The sequence below is a fragment of the Drosophila ficusphila genome, unplaced genomic scaffold (assembly GCF_018152265.1).
Source record: "Drosophila ficusphila isolate 14025-0441.05 unplaced genomic scaffold, ASM1815226v1 contig_197, whole genome shotgun sequence".
NCBI classification, from domain to species: Eukaryota; Metazoa; Arthropoda; class Insecta; order Diptera; family Drosophilidae; genus Drosophila; species Drosophila ficusphila.
In genome coordinates, this window is record NW_025064091.1 from 257,677 (window position 1) to 277,606 (window position 19,930).

General features: G+C 46.1%; 1 protein-coding gene across 1 annotated transcript; it reads right to left on the reverse strand.

Moving 5' to 3' along the window:
* Window positions 1-3,834: 3,834 nt before the first annotated feature.
* On the reverse strand, window positions 3,835-4,743 carry LOC122320913 (YLP motif-containing protein 1-like). Its single transcript, XM_043209556.1, has one exon. It carries the CDS (start codon window positions 4,741-4,743, stop codon window positions 3,835-3,837), a length of 909 nt encoding a protein of 302 aa, XP_043065491.1.
* Window positions 4,744-19,930: the final 15,187 nt, after the last annotated feature.

The following is a 19,930-nucleotide window of genomic DNA, read 5'->3' on the forward strand; positions in this document are numbered from 1 at the left end:
GGCAACCACACCCAATGACAACATTATTATGATTATTATTCATAAGGGAAAAGTATCTTGAAATATTGATTTGTTAGCTGTAAGAATTTATAATAGATTTAAGAGAATGACCCTGAAGTCGGCGGCAAGGAGCCAAATATATATATGTTTATGTTAAATCTAAATACTTGAGATTAGAATATTAAGCTGGGTCATCAACCCCGCCCGCGTATCGATCCGGGATAAAATACCAGAAAGCGCGGAGAGGTGCCAGATAAGCTTAAGATAAGCGAGGGTTAAAAATAAGTATGCGGGCACATGGAAAAAGGGAGATCGAGGAGTTTCCGGCGAGGTGGAGTAGCGAACGGACGTGCACGAGAAAAACGCCAAGCGGGTGCGTTCTGGGAGAAAACACGTGGGATCCTAAGTGCAGGTTAGAGGAGTTCACTGTAATCGGTGCAGTAAAAATACTAATGAAATTGAATAAAGCAAGTAGACACTAACAAGTCGCCAACGATTTTCCTTGCGTAGTTTTGATAACACGAAACTCATCCCCCTTGTGATTTACCCCACGGGCACGGTGAATAAAACGTTTTGGGACGGACGATCCTCCCTGGTTAGGACGGTAAAGGGAAGGCGGATCCTCCCTCGCGCATAACTCGTTCTGGGACGGACGATCCTCCCCGAGTAGGCCGGGAAAAGGGAAGGCGGATCCTCCCTATAGGGTAATCGTTTTCGGGAAGGCCGATCCTCCCTAGGCAGGTCGGGAAGGTGGTTGCGGATCCCCCCCCAGTGAACGAAACGTTTTGGGACGGACGATCCTCCCTAGTTAGGACGGTAAAGGGAAGGCGGATCCTCCCTATAGTAAACTCGTTTGGGGAAGGCCGATCCTCCCTAGGCAGTTCGGAGGAAGGGCGGCGGATCCCCCTTAACGCACGCGAGTGATCTTCTGAGCCCCGAATTGTTCTGTCGGCTGCGGCCTCGCCCGAAGGTCCAGCCGGTGGGATTTTCCACCCCATCAGGTGAGAGCTAAACTTGAGCCCCGAAATCGTTCTGTCGGCTGCGGCCTCGCCCGAAGGTCCAGCCGGTGGAATTTTCCGTCTCCGTTAGACGAGAGACTGTTTTCAGCCCGGGATCTTCTTATCGGCTGCGGCCTCGCCCGAAGGTCCAGCCAGTGGAACTTTCCACCCCACCAGCGCAACGTCTTCCGATCGGCTGCGGCCTCGCCCGAAGGTCCAGCCCGTGGAATTTTTGGGTCTGAAGAACCCCTCCAAGACAGTCCGCAAACCTCTGTTCATCAAATGAACGGACCTCTCTAGTTCAGTGTCTCAGTGACTTACAAATTTTCTTGTAAAGGACCCCGGAATACGACTGAGATTCATATCCCGGCTAGAAAACTCCCTTACAGTAGATTAGTCATTGATTATTTGGACTGTTGTGATACAAGCAGCTGCATCAACATATTCTGGTTCTGGACCAGCGTTTGCATGGTCGCTTTCATAAATGACATGAACTCCGTCATACTTTGTTGCATGGTAAACATCATAGTTTCCAAATTGCTTTGTGGCTGGACTGGGATCTGTTGAGCGTTTTCTGAGTGTGGCTGGGGTGGATTTTCTATACCCGTTCGTAGAGCATCAGCGTAGGAGATGCCGTTGGTGGTACTGAGCGGACCGAAAGATGATCTGGCTGCCTTAGCGAAAAATACGTCTGGCGTAGTTTTTGATTTAAAATACACATTTAGTGTATTTTGTTGACGCGTAGCTGTCGCTTGACGCATGCGACTCTTCAGCTCCTTGTGGACCAGACAGCCTCTGTAGTTTGACGTATGGTTTCCTCCGCAGTTCCCACATTTTTTTTTATGGGGGTCTTCTTTGTTAGCCGGGCAGTGTGCGGAATTGTGGAAGTCTCCGCAGACTACGCAGACTGACCGAAGTGTGCAGTAAGTCCTGGTGTGCCCAAACTCCTGGCAATTTGTGCATTGCACTGGTCCGTTCCGTTTGTGAGGTTCTTCCACTGTGATCCTCCGGTGCAGTAAGAACTGTAGCTTGTGGATCGGGTGCACTTCATTTTTCTTTAGGGTTTTGCCATCTGGCTCGAGCTCGACCTTAAAGAGTGGTTGCGGCTTTTTATTTTTGTTAATAATATTGCTAACATTCTTAGCAGAGAATCCCTTGCCTTTAAGGGCTTCTAGTATCTCAGAGGGGGCGACGTCGGGTTCGATTCCTTTTAGTACTACCTGCAGCCCTTTGCTGCTTTTTAGTTGGTAGGTGTAAAAATTCTTTTTCGTTTCCTCCAGGTATTTGGAAACAGCTCGGAAGTGTTCTTCATATTTCGTCTGATCTTTAGTTTCGTGGATGTTCCCTTTAATAAGCGGAACAACATGCAAATTTTCGTCCCCGACCAGCGCAACAATTTTGTTGACCAGGGCGTTTGAGCTTTTTTCCCTAATATAAATAGGTGGGGGCTTTGGTTTCTTTTGAGTCACTTGCTCCGGCTCAGCTTGGATCTCACCATCTGCTAAGGGGGAAAATCTGTTGCTATTGTTAAAAATCATGGTTTTATCTTTGATTTGGATTGTACGGTTGATCTTTGGTTTGTTACCAACCGTGTTTTGCGGACTAAGCTTACGCTTAATCTGGATGTAGCGATCCATACCGGTCTGTATGGCCGGAACCGCTTGTTGCTTATCGTGGCTCACGGTTTTTGTTGCCGTTGCAGTTGGCGATGGAGCCGTTGACACCGTTTTCGCAATATTGGTCGTTGCTTTAGTTGTTGTCTTTACTTTTGCTGAGGTAGCAGAAATTGAAGCACTGCTTGTTGTTGGTGCGTCACCCGGTGGTGGTGGGGTCTGGCATTGATAACTCCAAGATGTAGGAGTTGGAATAAGTAGGGCTGGTGATAGAGAGCGAGCTCTCGAGCTTTCGACGGCCAGTAGGGCCGGGTTGCTCTTTGTAGACGTTTTCTCTACTTCGGTATCGCGAGTTGAGAAATAAGCATAACAAGCTTTTCTTTGGTTAAAGGAGCTTCTACGCTCATTATTTTGCTCGCCGCTCATTTATTTGAGCTAATCGCGCGTGGCAATATTTGTGAAAAACTGTATTTTATCACTTATATAAGTAATTATATATAGGGAACATGAGCAGGAGCACCCACGCGTACCCTGAGCGTCTTTTCGCGAGATAAATTTGGGGTACTCGGCGGAGCGATATAAAAACACGTCTGTTGTCATTGACAGTTGAATTCCATACTTATTCCGTTTTTTTATTTCTCACCATTTTCGTCCTTTTCTTTCAGCATGCACCTTTGCCGGGTTGAGCTGCGAACGCCTCCCCGATGAATGTGTGCCGGGGCGCCCACCAAGATGCAGCGCGTCCCGACAGACCCTCCTTTGGGCCTTTCTTCCCCTCCATCGCCCCCTCCACCCCGAGCAGCCCCTTTGGACTGGCCGCCCGGGCCTGCTTCCAGGTAAGTTCGTGATATATTTCCACTGTTCCTTGGCTTACCCTTTTTCCTTTTCTTTCAGCACGTCCAGGCTGCCAGTCGACGCTTCCTCTTTATGCGCCGGGCGCCATCCTTAGCCCGTCGCGCCCGGCAGATGGTCCTCGGGCGGACGACTATGGAGTCGTTGGGTCCATCGCTGACCCCCTCTCGCTTTGCTCCTCGCCGGCCCGCGCGCCTGGCTCCCGCCCCTCGCGGGGTCATTGACCAGTCCGGCCCATATATACAAGTATTGTATTTTTTTTCTGTGTTTGCATATATTTTTTTGTGTGTGTTTTATTGACCGGTCCACCTCCGACACTACCCGCCCCTGTCCCCAAAACATACAGCCGAATATTATACCTGAATGGGCACTTATTTCGTCTTGAAGACCCTGGCCCGCCCGCCCGCCATCTTGATGCGGTAGCGGGCCCCTTCCGACCACATTAACTTCGCCCACCGATGGGTCCTCCCTCGCTGAGCCTGCCTCTCCGCCTCGGCCCTCACCGCATCTGGGCATTCCGCGATGGCTATCTCCTGCCCGGCGGCCTCCACCGACACCGTCCTCCGCAAGGTGGGTCTCCTTGGTGCCTGGGCCTCAGGACATGACACCTGAAGGAGCAGCTTCGGCGGTCGTGGCGGCGGCCCTTGCGGCAGCGGCGGTTGCGGCGACGACGGCGGCGGCCCTTGCGGCAGCGGCGGCGTGCTCCTTGCCGCTGGCGACCCCGGTGGCGGCGGCCCTCGCGGCAGTAGTGGCAACTTCACCCACGTCGGCGGAGGAGGCGGCGGCGACGACAACGGCAATGGTGATGCCCTCGGCGGGGCCTCCCTCGACGGAGACGGTGGCCGTGCTTCTCTCGGCGGTGACCCCTTCGGTGGCGGCGGCGGGGACGGCAGTTTCGGCGGCGGCGATGACGACGATGACGACGACGATGATGATGACGACGACGACGTTGGAGACGGCATCCACAACTCGGCCTCCGCTTGCTGGAGTCGCAATTGCCACGCCTCCCACGCCGCCACCCTTTCCCTCTGCTGCTCCTGCAACTTCCGCAATGTCCATTGGCGCCTGGCCATGATGGCTGCCACTTCCGCGGGGTTCCCCGACGGAGCCTCCGTTCCGCACCGGATGAAGTCGCCACCCGCCACGGCCCGCCTGAGCTGCCGGTAACTCCTCCTTGCCTTTGCCGCCCGCCTGTCGTTGTCCTCGTCCGACGAGACCACGGGGGTCACGGTTTCACCGCCGCTGTCCTCTTCCGTCGACGACGGCTCCACCGTGACCATCTCCGCCGTCGACCTCCTCGTCGGAGGACATCTCCCTCTCCGACATCTCGCACCAGGCTGGCGACGAGGACCGCGATACCAGCGGGGACGCCAGCAGCTGGAGGGCCGACGACGAGCGCCGACGCCCCCACTTCGCCCCTGGCTGTTGCCGCTGGTCGCGGCCCTCCGCGCCGACCTTGCGCTTGCGCAGCTGCTGCAGCGGCAACGGCTGCTGCTGCTGCTGTTGCTGTTGCTGTTGTTGCGCCTGCCCTTGCTGTCGCTGCAGTTTCTGCTGCTGCCCTTGCTGGGGCTTCTGCTGCTGCTTACTTTGAGAAGTACGTCCGGCCATCTTGATCAAAATTTTGAAAGACCGAGTCTTCCCGCGTGGTTCCCCATGACAGCTCGGTTTCCTCCTTTTCGCCACTCCCGTTATTTGCTGGATTTGTACCGGTAACGGGATCCTTCCCGCCGCTCTCTCTCGGTTTATTAATGTGTATGATCCGTTCTGTGCGTACGGCTGTGTACCCTCCTCGCGCTCCAAAGTATACGTGTGTGTGGGTGGGCAATTTTTGATACTCCGTATCGTCCTCTCCCTTTCTCGCGAAACACACGTACAGTGCGCCCCCAGTATGACGGTCACCCCAATTTTTCCCCCTCGGTTGTGCTCGGCTTCAGCTCGCTAACGTGAGCCCTCTTTTCTTTGCCATTCTGGCTGTGCCGTAAATTACAAATTTCCGGGGAAATAAAATTAGTGATTGTGAATGGCCCGTCATATCTGGGGGCCAATTTCGCCGCGAAGCCTTCCACCGCTTTGGACAGGTGGTGCTCCTTGGCCCAGACCTTATCACCAATCCTTGGCGTCCATGGTCTCCTCCGCAGGTTGTAATGCCTTGCCTGATCCTGCGCTGCCTTCTCCATATTACGTCTGACGAGTTCGAAAATTTCCGACAGTTTTTGTGCATTTTCCTTCGGTGTTTGTGTCGCCTTTCCGGTCCCGATTGTGTGCTTGTCGAAAAGAGCTTTTGGCAGCCTAGGTTCTCGACCCTGGGTGACGAACGCTGGCGAGTACCCGGTGGACTCCGCCACACTGGTATTCACTGCCAGCTGTAGTTCTGGCCATTTGTCGTCCCAGGTCCTCTGGTCGGCCCCCGCGAACTGGGCGATCATCGTCTTAACTGTCCTGTTTGCTCTTTCTGTCGGGCTTTCCTGAGGCGTGTATGGTGCAGTGAATTGGTGTCGCACCCCCAATTCTTCCAGAAATCTTTTAAACGCCCTGCTTGTAAATTGTACCCCGTTGTCCGTGATTAAAACTTTAGGGACGCCGTACCGCGAGACGATTCTCTCCCTTATCGCCTTCTGTAGAGATTCCGTGGTCGCCTTCCGCATCGGCACCAACTCGGTCCACTTCGAGAATCGGTCCACCAGCACGAGCAGCATAGCATTGCCGTGTTTTGACCGCGGCAGTGGCCCGACGAAATCGGCACACACTGTCGCCCACGGCTCCTCGGGAATCTGCGTCAACATCTTGCCTGCAGCTGATTCGGCTTGTACTTCATGCAGCTCTCACAGCTACGCACGTAGGCTCTGATGTCCCTGTGCATGCCCGGCCAGTGGTACCTCGCAGCCACTCTTGCGATCGTTTTCCTGCTGCCCAAGTAACCAGCTGTTGGTGCGTCGTGATTTTCTGATATCACTCTCTGCCTTGATCCTCTGGGTATGCATAGCTTCCAGGCAACCACGTCCGCGCCGCCCTGTGGGGTATGTGGCGATACATCTGATCGCCTTCCAGCATTTAATCCGGGTATTTGTGCGGGCTTTGCTCCACCTTGTTCCTCATCTCTGCTATCCAATCGCGTCCCTGTTCCGCTGTCTTCGGGTCTGCCTTCTTTGTCTTCATGCGGCGGCATTCCGCTGGCAATGGCTGTCTTGACAGGGCGTCCGCCACGACATTAAGTTGACCTTTTCGGTAGGATATCTCAAAGTCATACTGCTGGAGTTCCAGCGCCCATCTCGCAATCCTTCCTGATGGGCTCTCGATACTGTTGAGCCATTTTAGTGCCATGTGATCCGTGATTACTTTGAAATGGTATCCCTCTAGGTACGGTCGCAACTTCCTTATGGCCCATACTATCGCCAAGCATTCTTTTTCAGTTGCGGAGTAATTTCTTTCCGCTCCATTTAGGGAGCGACTTGAATATGAAATTACTCTCTCGACTTGATCTGAATGCTGAGTGAGTATGGCGCCAAACCCGTAGTCGCTGGCGTCTGTCTACAGGATGAATGTCTTTGTGAAGTCTGGGCATGCCAGTATTGGATCTGCGACCAGCCTGGCCTTGACTGCCTCGAATGCCTTCTGGTGGTCGTCGGTCCACTCCCATTTCACCTTCTTCCGGAGTAGGGCATTTAGTGGCTGGACTAGTGTGGCGAAGTCGGGTACAAAGCGTCGGTACCATGATGCCACTCCCAGGTATTGCCTCAGCTCCTTAACGTTGGCTGGGGGTTCCAGCAACGCTATCGCCGCTACCTTCTCCGGATCAGTTCCAATTCCTTGGTCGGTGATGCGATGTCCCAAGTACTGCAGCTCCTTTCTGAAGAACTTGCACTTCTCCACATTTACCTTTAGGTTCGCTGCTCGCAGTCTTCGGAACACCTCCCTCAGGTTTCTTTTATGCTCCTCCAGCGTCCGTCCGATGACGATAATATCGTCCTCGTACGCAAAGGCGTGCGGCATCATCTCAGGCCCTATGACCTGATCGAGCGCCCTTTGAAACGTTGCCGACGCTGAGTGCAGCCCGAATGGGATCACCTTCCATTGGAACAGTCCTTTTCCTGGGACGGTGAACGCGGTATACTGCCTGCTCTTCTCTTCCAGCGGTATTTGCCAGTATCCATCCTTTAAGTCCAGGCTGCTGATGTATCGTGCCTCCCTTAATTGATCCAGGATGTAATTGATCATAGGCATCGGGTACGCATCCTTTACCGACTTTGCGTTGATTTGTCGGAAATCTACGCACAGCCTCCATTTTCCCGTCTTCTTCTTTACCATGACGATCGGAGAGCTGTACGGGCTTCTTGACGGCTCGATGCATCCTTTTTCCAGCAGCTCGTCTACCTTTTCGTTTATTTCCCCCTGCATTTTGGGGTTTTTTGGGTAGTACCGCTGCTTCACTGGCTGGTCGTCCTTCATCGTGATCTTGTGGACGGCTATGTTTGATGCTCCGCTTGAACCTTCTAAAGCTTTCAGCTCCTCCTTCAGGAATTTGGCGATGTCCTCTTCCGAAAACTGTTCTGATGTTTCTACCACTGCCACCGACAGTTTTTCTTCCAGCATTCCTAGTCTGCGCTTCCTTGCTGGTATCGCCACCTCGAGTCCTGGGCATTTTACCTCCGCTCCTATTTTTGTGAGGAAACCCCAGCCCAACACTAGGGCGTCTATCACTCTTGGGAGGATTAATAACTGCATCAACACCTTTCTCGTCCCGAGACCAACCACTATCTCCAGCTGTGATTGGATGCTCCCGCATCTTCCGTCTGCCATGCGCACCTGCCTTCTCGTCGGTACGACCTTACCGGCGGCCTGCAGCCTGTCCGCCAACTCTTCGCTTATAAAGCTTGCCGTGGCGCCAATGTCCACCGTGGCCTTCACTTTTCGTTTTTTTATGAGCACTGTGGCGGACAGCTGCATCTCTTCCGCCTTCAGGTCGCCCATTAGTTTCGAGAGGCAGCACCTTGCGATCCCTGGCCGCCCTCGGTGGCTGAGGTCGCTTGGCGTTTCCCACTCGTGCGCAGCATTCGCCGTTTATGACGCCTATCTTCCCGCATCTCCAACAGAATGCGATTCTTCTGTTTCGGCATTCTTTCGCCCAGTGGTCTTGGCTTCCGCATCTCCGGCATGCCTGGGATGGATTATTCACATACCCCGGCCGTGCGTTACGCTCGTCTGGCTCCTCCTGACAGTGCCTGCACGTTGCTGCTGATTCCCTCCTCGTGGCCGGCGCATGGTATTGGGCTTTTGTGACATTTTCTTGCTCGAACCGTTCCCGCTGCTGGTCGAGCTTCTCAAATTCGTCCGCTAGTGCCATCAGGGTATCCAGGTTCTGGCACCTGTAGGGGCGGATAAACAGCCGTAGTGTCGGGGTGCTGTTTTCCTTAATCCGCTCCAAGATTTCGTCCTTGTTCAAGCCCAGGGGTCGCATCAATGTCTGCATGTCTACCATGTAGTCCTTGAAGCTTTCGCCGTAGTTCTGCTTAGAGCTGGAAAAACATCGATGTTCACCTACATCGATGTTTCGATGTTTTTCAGAAAAAAACATCGATGTATCGCGATACATCGAAGTTTTTTAGCGTCTACTTAAAAATTTTTTTTTACTAATATCAAATATTAAAATAATATATTTAATATTTAATATATTAAAATAATTTATTTATTTAATTTAAATAAATAAATAAAATGTAAAAAAGTTGTTTTTTAATAAAAAAAAGACGCTTTGGTTGAGATCCATCGTTTTCATTATTATTTTTTCAAATTTAAAAACGAAGCTTTAACATTATCTAATATTAAAAATAAAACTGAAAATGAAACTGAAAATGAAACTTAAAACTAGTTTTTCCTTAAACGCAAAACTTAAAATAAAATAACAATTCAATAAAAAAAAAAACAAAAATTCAAAAACAACTTTGAGTTCTACTCGAAACAAAATCAAAAAAAAAAAAAAAAATTTAAATTAAACTATCCAGTCATTTTTGTTCAGGAACAAAATCATGTTTACGTTTTTTTGTTTTAGCGAGCTTCGCTTGTCGCTTACAAGAAGACCTGCCTTGCTAAACATCCTTTCACTTTCTGTGGAGGTGGCCGGTACGCAAAAATATTTTATAATGCACATTTTAAATGCGTTGTCATTTGATATCTGTGGAAAGAAAAAATTGGATTTTTAAGTTGGTTACAATCTAAATTATTATTTTTTTGTACCTTCCAAAAATCTAAGGGATTTTGTGTAGGCTCCGAATTAGAAGCATTTAAATAATGCCGTAATGCTAATATCGAATCCACGCGTGGTGTTTGTATTTTTTGGGATTTTTTGGATTTCAGGAAGCTGAATAATACATTTGACTCTGCTGCGGGTTCTGGTGTTGGCGGGCTAGAAGATGTAGAAGGTTTGCTTAGGGCATTGATGTGCGTCAGTTCCTCCTCTAACGATTTCACCCCTTGGGATGAATTGAAAGGGTTCCAAAATCCTTCCTTCTTGAACCGAGGGTCAAGCAGTGTGGTCATTCTAGTAACACTTCGACTTTCGAATGGGACCAATCTTTTGTTGACCCTTTGAAGAAGATCGTCGCAGAGATCTTGACCCACCGTGGTCTGAAGCTTCGGTTTAAGGGCCGTTAAGTTGTGCAAAATCCCACAAACCACTGGAATCACCGACGACACAGTTACTGATGAACTGGATGAGGTGTGTGTTGTCGCATGCTCAAACGGTGATAATACTGCCTTCAAGTCCTCCAGAACGGATACATCATCGTCCGTAAGCGGCATTAACCCTTTGGGCGTGTTAAGCAGCACACTTGCGATGGCAACCTTTGTTGAAAGTATCCGCTCAACCATGTAGAAGGCGCTGTTCCACCTTGTGGGCCACTCTTGCTTCAGACTGTAAGGACGTTCGCATGCCTGGGCCTCTTTTAATTTAGCATACGCAATTGTGCTACTTTTAAAAAAAGACACAATCCGTTTACACTTGTCCAGAATGGGCTTAATTTTTTCTGTTGCCAAACTGTCCTGGACGGTCAAATTAATAGAGTGGGCAAAGCATGGAATATGTCTAATTTGCAGTATCTCACATGCTTTAATCATATTTTTTGCATTGTCTGTGACGATTGCAGTTACCTTTCCAACAATTCTCCATTCCTCGAGAACTTTGCGTATCGAATTCGCAATGTTTTCCGACGAATGGTTTGTTTCGTCGAGGAGCTTTTCTGTTGACAAAACAGCGTTGCGCAATTCGAAGTCCGCTGTTACGAAATGGCACGTCACAGTGATGTAGCCCTCGTTGGCCCTTGACGTCCAACAATCCGAAGTAATAGCACAGTGCTCTACCTTTCTAAGAAAACGGATAACTTTGCCTTCTTGTCTGCGTATGCATTTGCTAAAAGGACATTTCCTATAGTGGTTCGAGAAGGCAATTCATACCGTGGATCCAGTATGTTAACAAAATTGCGGAAGCCTTTATTTTCGACCACTGACAAAGGACGCAAGTCGGAGCAAATATAATCACATAAGGCACTGTCCAATTTTTGTTTCCGATTGGACGTCACGTCATATTTTTTGTCCATGAATGACAAAACGGATTGTGGTTGCCTTTGTGGCAAATCGCTTACTGTCAAATTAGGGTGCATCCTCTTCAAGTGGCAAGACAAGTTGGTTGTATTGCTACTTGTTTGGTACGTTTTGCCACATTTGATACATTTGGCTGTCTTGCCATCAGCCGATTTGTCAAAATAGTTCCATACGGAAGACTGCCCATATTTCGTCCGCTTATTTGGCACCGGGCTATCGACATCAATTACCTCCTGACACGCAACTATATTGGGCAAAAAGGTCATTACAAATCATATGCTCGTAACTTATTACTCTAATTACCATTCCTGTTCTGCTCTTTCAAAGTCTTCTCCATTTCTGAGCGCCGCCAACACCAATATGAATCAAATCACTCTAAAATCTATAATAATTTTATTGTTAAGTTTATTTTATTTAATTGACAAAAATTTTTTATGCGCTTACCCAATTTGTTTACCAGCCGAGTAGTGATGAGTAAAGAGGAAACATCGAACATCGATGTTTGAAAACTTCGATGTTTCCAAACTTTGGAAAACATCGATGTATCGATACATCGTCGATGTTTTCTCCAGCTCTAGTTCTGCCTCCTCTGCCTGACCTGATCTGCGAGTTTGTTCATGAATCCCCTGGGCAAGAAAAACTCCTGGAAGCTCTGGCTAAATCCGCCCCAGGTCTCCCAGAACCTGTTGTTGGCGATGAACCATTTGAGCGCTCTGCCCTGAAGCAGTTCCGGCATCGCCCTCGGAATTTGGTTGATGTCTAACCCGTATGTCATGGCCGACCACTCCAATTGTTCGAGGAACTCCAGGGGCTTCTCATTCCCGTCGTAACGGAAACTCCACTCCCTGACTTGTTTTGCGATCTTGGCATAATCCTGTCCGGGTTTGCCATTCTCCGCACGTTGTTCGCGGTTGTCGCTCTTCCTCTCCCTGCTGCTCTCTCGTCGGTCGTGGATGCTGCTCCTGCCGGCGTTCTGCATGCTGCTCACGTCCAGGCTGTGCACCAGGCCCTCGGCTCCGGTGACTTTCAGGCCGACCGACGGGTACTTGGCGTAATCCCTTTCCAGGGCCGCCAGAATTGCCAGCGCTTCATGATCATGCTCGGAATGGTCGATGAATTCGGCCAGTGTCCGCCTCATGTCCTCTACAAGGCCCTCTAGCTCGATGCCTAGGGCGATTGCGATCGCCGGGAAATCCTCCTTTTTAAGGTTGTATAACCAGGACTTTCCCATTCTAAACCTATAATATTTTCTGGTCTCTTTGGTCTGAGTATCACGCTTGGGCGCCAGATGTAACGAACTGCTTTTTATGTCTCCGCTCGCTACGTAACGTGCGGCTAGCTCAGCTGAGTTTGTGTGTTCGTCCCACCAAATTTATTGTAGCATGACCCCGAAACCAAAGAAGAACGCAGAAGTATGTTAGATTTTAGAATACGTGTTGGGTTTATTACATGTAGATTTATAATCGGTTGTTCGATTTCTGGCTCGGCTCGCTGATGAAGATGATGCCCTCGGTGACGCCGATAGTGGCTCCCACGTCGACTCTACGGCGGCACGCCTGTCGTGCGTCCTCTGCCTTGCCGAGTCTTTTGGGCACCGATCGCATACTAGGCTCGCTACGAGTCTCTCAAAACCTTGGAGGATGTTAAGCAGAACCCCCTAGCGGGGCTAAGCAGTGATGCCTGCAGTCACCACTCTTCGCTCCACCCCGGAGTTCGGTCGGGACTTCCTCGGCCTGGCCCTTGGCAGGTCCTCACTCTCGTGTGAACCGACACCGGGTACCTTTCGCACAACTCCACTGGATCTTCGTCGGCCTGGCCCTCAGCAGGTTCTCAATCTCTCATGGGAACCGACGCTGGGTACCTTTCGCACAACATCCACTGCCAAGACTCCGCCAACTTCGTCGATTTCGAGACTCGTAGATGCACCCTACAACTTACCTTGTACCCTCGGGATCTCAGCTTGGCAGTCTCAGCTTATGTTGACGTAACCGTCGTTGGGCTTCTCGACTCGGCGATCTTGATTCCGGGTATCCTGGCACTTGTTGTTCACTTGGGCTTTCACTCGCGTTGGTACGATCTCTTGCACGACTTTCACTTGACTGTCCAGAAATTTGCGCGCTTTCTCCTTTTATACGCCATCCTGGTCCCGCAATTTCCCTTTCTTGGTGGCGTGATCGGGTCCAAAGTGCAGGACAAGTGGCGTGATCGGGTCCAAAGTGCAGGACCAGTCCCGTTAGTTCACGGTCCTTCCCTTTTGTGCTGGTCCAAAGTCCGCCGACTTCACCGTTATACGGGTGCAAAGTCCAGGACTTCACCGTTATAACGGGTACAAAGTCCGCCGCGGTACCGTTAATTCACGGTCTCTCCTCTTTGCGCGGGTCCGAAGTCCGCAGACTTGCTGTTGTTGGGTCCAAAGTCTGCCGACTCACCGCAGCATTGAGTCCAAAGTCCTTGGAGCCGTTATTTCCCTATTTCCCACTGCACACAGCGCATCCCGCTGTTGCCATGCAGCTCCGCTGCACTCAAAATTGTAAGGAGATTTACAACTCCTTATAATATAATCCTTTCTAAATAAATTTATTTACCATTTCAGAACAAAAAAATTTTATTGCGGAGCAGAATGCGGCTCTGCACCGCAAGGTTGACCTCTTAGCCGAAAAGCTGGCGGAGACCACCGCACTTTTCAAGGTCAAATTGAAGGAGGAAGAGAAGTCGGAGCAGACAGGGGTTCCCTTCCCCCTAAAGACGGAGTACGATATAGAGCTCTTCGAGAGCTCTATGACTCCTGAGCTGCGAGAGTTTTACGTAAGTTTTTTTATATTGTAAGAGTAAAGATTTTAACTTTTTGTCATTATAGAAAGCAAAAATAACAAACGTGACCACCAAATACTCGTTTACCAAAGCCATTCGGTACGTCTTGGACGACGACTTGGTCACAAGTCACAACCTAGACGGCACCAGCGGGAAAAAAGCCTAAAAAGGTTTTCTAACCTGGATAGTATTTTGATAGGTAAGCAAATGAACAATATTTTTCATTTATTTTAATATATTATTCAAAATAGCCAATTTAAGAAATATCTGTTTATATTTTCAGAGGTATCAGAGAAGGCATTCCCATTGGAAGAAGCAAACAAAAACCTTCGGAAATCGATTCACAATATTAAGAATAGTATAATTTAAAAAAAAGTAGGGAAAATTTTAAGTTTAATATTACTTTTTAAGAATAATAACAGTAATAATAGTAATAATTATAATAATATTAATATAATACGTATAAAATTAAATACGTCGTTGGCCGTGTTTCCACCTCGGAAAAGCTTTCGCATTACTTCGAGGTGGCGCCAGTTAAGCGCTATGCGCTCTCATCTTCTTCTGCGTCCAGGTCACCCAGCTGTCTCATGCAGATCAGGCTTCTTCGCCCTGAGGATGTTCTCAACTAATCTTGCAATGAGTTTCCACGCTGCTTCGCTGTCTATCATCTTCGTGATGATGTTTTCCGGTGTTATTATCCCAACAACTTCTTCCAGGCAAATGCGCGCCGGTCCGAACTTTTCACATTGAAAGATGGTGTGTTCAGCACTGTCGATCTCTGCATCTCCGTATATACATCTGGCGTCATTTCTTTTTCCTATCGAGTATAGAAAGGCGGCAAAGTAGCCATGGCCAGTCAGCATCTGGGTAACGTAGTAATCCACGTCTCCGTGTTTCCTTGTAGACCATGCTACCAGGTTTGGTAGCAGCCTAGCTGTCCATCTTCCTCGTTCTTCAGCTGCCCATAACAAAAATAATAATTATTGTTTGGTCATGCCGCAGCCTAAATCCAATCACTAAATTCAAATCGTAACGTAGAACTAAATTCTCGATGTTTGCTTTGTTTTTGCTATTTGCCCTGCGCGGCAACACTGTTCTAATTGTCATTTCTAACTACTTTTGCACTTTTTCGCCTATCGCTTCCTGGCCTGAGTCCACGGCAAGCTTCAACACAGTTCGATTTTGGTACTCGCTTACACAAGGCACGATCGCTGATCGCCCGCCAAATCTCGGCTTATATACTTTCGCAAAAAGGCACAGACAAATCGGTCTGGCTGCCCAACATACTTTGTCGCTGTAAAAAGGCACAGACAATTCGGTCTGCCTGCCTAACCAAATCTACTACAAACAATAATTTTATATATTTAAGGCCTTGGTGCCATTGAAATAAATAAGTGCATTATTTAAGAGAAATTTGTGCGGACTATTTTATTTGGGCACCGACAAGGTAATGGTTAGTGAAAAAGCTCACTGACCCAACAAATTATAATAATAACAATAATTATTATAATAATAATAATAATAATTATAATAATAATAATAATTACAATAAAAAGAAAATGTTTTAAAACTGTATTGAAAACGTGTTTTTTTCCAAAAAAAAATGTATTGGTGAATTAATATAGGACATTGTTTAAAAAGACACCGATGAATGCACCAACGACATATTCATAAAGACATCGCTGATTTCACTAAAAGTATCTCGCAAAAGCCATCGATTTCAACATCGCCTCCACGTCAGCAACGAAAGCATCAATAGCTTATACGAATTTTCTCTATACAAAATTCGTATAAGCCATCGATGCCTCGCTCGATGACTCGGACAAAATGGTCATCGAGAGCGACATGCATGTCAAATCCTTAAATGTCATACAACAACTTTATATGAAATGACATCAGTGCGGATCCAGGTGCTTCGGACACTGACATCAGTGGGTAGTCGTCCATGTCATCCACGACAAGGCACTTTTGGAACTGCAGGGAGCTTTAAGTAGAACGGGAAAGATCGTGTGCATTAATAAGAAACAGCATAGGCAGCTGCACGCTCTCTGTACTCTTGCTCTCACTCTCTCTCTCGTGCGCTCTTGCCTCTCGCTAAAACGAGGGTTGATCGGGATCATGGTACAACTACACTGGTCGGCATATATATTTTGACAATAATCAAAGTGAAATATACTCGAAACTTGAACTCGCTTCTTTTAACTTTTGGTATCAATGGAAAGGTAATTTAAATGCCGTTTGAATGTTACCATACTTTTCTTAACTCATTCAAAATATATATGCCGACCAGTGTACATATAATTGTACCATGATCGGGATCGCAAGAGTGGAGAAGAGTCAGTCGAACACCAGTAGTTGAACCATCGAGACGTTATAAAGTCAAATAAAGAATATTAAAAGTGAACTTGACTGCGTTGGTGTTTTACTGGGATATACATTCACATCCCTACAAAATCAGAAGTGGGCCGATCACGAGCCAATATCAAAGAGAAAAACATTAAATAAAATAAAAAAAAATGAATTTTGACAATGCATCAATTGCACAACTAAAAAAGTGGTTAAGTGTATTAGACTTACCAACAACGGGTTCAAAGCGAGAACTTATTTTGCGTTTAAATAATTCGCCAAAAGAAATGCAAAAGAAATTTGAAAGTTCGAAAAATGGAGAAGACGGAAACGAAGATAATGAGAATGATGGTGAAATCGAAAATACAGAGGACAGTTACGAAGAAGCTGACGAAGATGGAGATGGTGCAAATTTCAAGGAAAAAGACGGAGAAGGTGACGAAGACGGCGATAACAACGGCAGAAAAGGCGGCGAAGAAGACGAAGACGGCGATAATAACGATGGAAAAGGCGGCGAAGAAGACGAAGACGGCGATAATAACGATGGAAAAGGCGGCAAAAAGAACGAAGATGGTGATAACAACGATGGCAAACGCGGCAAAAGTTATAAAGATGGAGACGGCAACACTGGAAAAGGCGGCAAAATTTACGAAGACGGCGACAACGGAGAACTTGGAGAAGAGAAGGAGATAAGGAATTCCAGTCAGATTTAAGATATTTCGTTGCGAATGGCAACAGAAGTTTTAAATGAATTTTCGGGAGAAACCTGTGCTCGAAAATGGATTACGCAGATGTTTAATATTGGAAGTATTTATGGTATTAGTGGCCAATATATAAAAATGCTTATGATTATCAAAATTAAAGGCAAAGCTAAGTTATGGCTGCATGCAAATCCTGGACGCATACTATTACCAATGGAGGACCTGATTGATGACCTGATCGGAATGTTTGGCGAGAAAGCATCCAAGTTAGAAACAAGGCGCAAATTCGAAGAACGGAAGTGGAGTGCTGGAGAAAGTTTTGGAAGTTATGTTGATGACAAGGTGATGCTGGCTCAGGGCATAAATATAGACGCTGAAGAACTGCTGAGCGTAGTCATCGAGGGCATTCCCAACATGGGGCTGCGTATTCAGGCACGAATTCAATGCTTTGACGATGTTAAGCAGTTGAAACGTGCATTTGCTGAGGTTGGATTACCCAAACCTTACGGAGCTAAGAAGGAGGCGACTTCGTTGCAGAGCAAGGACAACAATATTATGCGCTGCTTTAACTGCAACGCTAGAGGACACTGGGCGAAGGACTGCAGGAAACCAAAGCGGGAGAAAGGATCGTGCTACGCATGCGGTGAGATGGGGCACTTTGTGGAGCAGTGCCTGAAAAACAAAACTAAAGGTGTGGGCGACAACAATTATGTAAGAAATTTTAAAATTAATTTTATGAATAGTTCTAATAGTAAGTTGATTACAGAATGCCTCATAGATACAGGAAGCCCAATTTCGTTCATCAAAATTTCAAAAGTACCGAAAGATGTTTGCAAGTTACCAGTTTTAAGTTTATATCATGGATTAAACAAAAGTTATTTAGAAACGTATGGAAAAATATTATGTTAAGTCTTAAAGAATTTAAATAAAATACATTTTCATTTGGTTATTGTGGCAAACAAATCTATGAGTCATGATGTAATCCTAGGTAGAGATTTTATGGAGGCATGCGATTTAAAATTGAATCTGGACACTTTGAAAATGGTTACGTTGGAGAAAGTTGAAAAGCAGATAATTAGTAATGTTAGAAATCAAAAGCAGATAGTTAGTGATATTAGTAATGAAAAGCAGATAGTTAGTAATGTTAGTAATGAAAGTCAGATAGTTAGTGATGTTAGTAGTAAAAATCAGATAGTTAGAAATAATTAACTAAAATTGGAGAAGAAAATTATTTAGTTAGTGATGTTAGAAGAATTACGAATGGGGAAAACGTTAGTAATCAAAATTATACTATGGACGAGATTATGTTAAAAAATACTAAGGAATCGGAAATAAATATAGTGGAAAAGGAATTATTTAATATTAATATAGAAGATAAATCTGTTGAATATGAAATTAAAAATCAAGTGGACTATAATGGTAGGCGACAATTTATCAAAATGGTAGGACGTTGTTATGTAAATAAAGAAAGGCCAAAGGAACCAGAGATTAGATGTGAAATAAAACTGAGGTTAGAAGATTCGAAACCCTTTAGTTGTTCGCCCAGACGATTAGCTTACACAGAAAAAGAAAAATTGCAGTTCATATTAGATGAATATTTAGAGAAAGGAATTATTAGATCCAGTGAATCGGAGTATGCATCTCCAATAGTGTTAGTGAAAAAGAAATCAGGAGATCTAAGGTTATGTGTGGATTATAGGAAGCTTAATAAGACAATGATTAAAGATAATTATCCTCTACCGTTAATAGATGATTTATTAGATAAATTGGTAAATAAAAAAATATTTTCAAAATTAGATCTTAAGCATGGATACTTTCATGTGTTTGTTGAAAAGGAATCAATTAAATACACCTCATTTATGACGCCGTTAGGACAGTTTGAGTTTATGCGGATGCCAATGGGGCTTAAAAATGCTCCGGCGGTTTTTTAAAGGTTTATCAATAAAATATTTGCAGTTATGATAAGGGAAGACAAGGTAGTTATTTATATGGACGACATTATGATTGCGAGTAAAGAAATACAGGAACATTTGGATGTACTACAGGAGGTTTTTGACAGATTAGCAAGGAACAAACTAGAGTTAAGAATGGATAAGTGTGAATTTTTGCAAGAAAGTGTAGAATATTTAGGCTTTGTAGTAACGGGCAAAGGAATAAAAGCTAATGACAAGGAAGAAGTGCTGTATGTTAACGTTGCATCTATTTTGCGTTCCACCTAAGTGCATTTGGTACAGCCATAACTGGATGTATGTCCAGTTGTGCCTGTAACAAATGCCCTTGCAGGAGTGTCGCTCACAAGAGCTCTAAGATCAATTTTAAAATTTTTATTTAAAATGGTTAGACCATTTTTCATCAAATCGGACAACTCCCTAGTGAATCTGGACAAATACTCATCTGAATTGGATGGCTTATTTTGACCCAAACATTTTTTAAATTGTTTTAAAAGGCCAATATGCAAATAGGAACAACCTCCAACTTGCATAATATTTGGCTTTTCAATACAATTAAATTTGTAAAATGGCCTAATATTTAAATTTTCTTTATTCAAAATTTTGATTAATTCTATTACCCAGCTACGCTTGGGCTTGTGTTTAACAAACCACTTTCTAAGCTTATAATTAAGATCCTACATGCTTTCAATTCCTTCCTGACTTGGTTCTTCACTTAAACTTTCTAGCTCTACATCTTCCTGCGTAAAATTCTCATAGCCCTGAGCGCTAACTTCAACATTTTCTTCTACCAGACTTCCTTCTGCTTATCTTAGCCTTCTAGCTAATTCTTCTTTTTCCTTTTTAACTTGGTAATAAAGCTGATAATATTTAACCATTTTTTTTAATCTAACAAATTTTCTAATAAAAAAGAACGCTGAAAATTGAGAACAATTTTTTTAGTTTAATAATTAATTAATAAAAATATATTATTTTTTTTTAATTTTAGCTTATTCTAGCTTATTCGGACGCTCATCACCTGGCAACACTTCTCGTACAGTTGATGCAAAAAAAAAACCCATAAGGAGTCG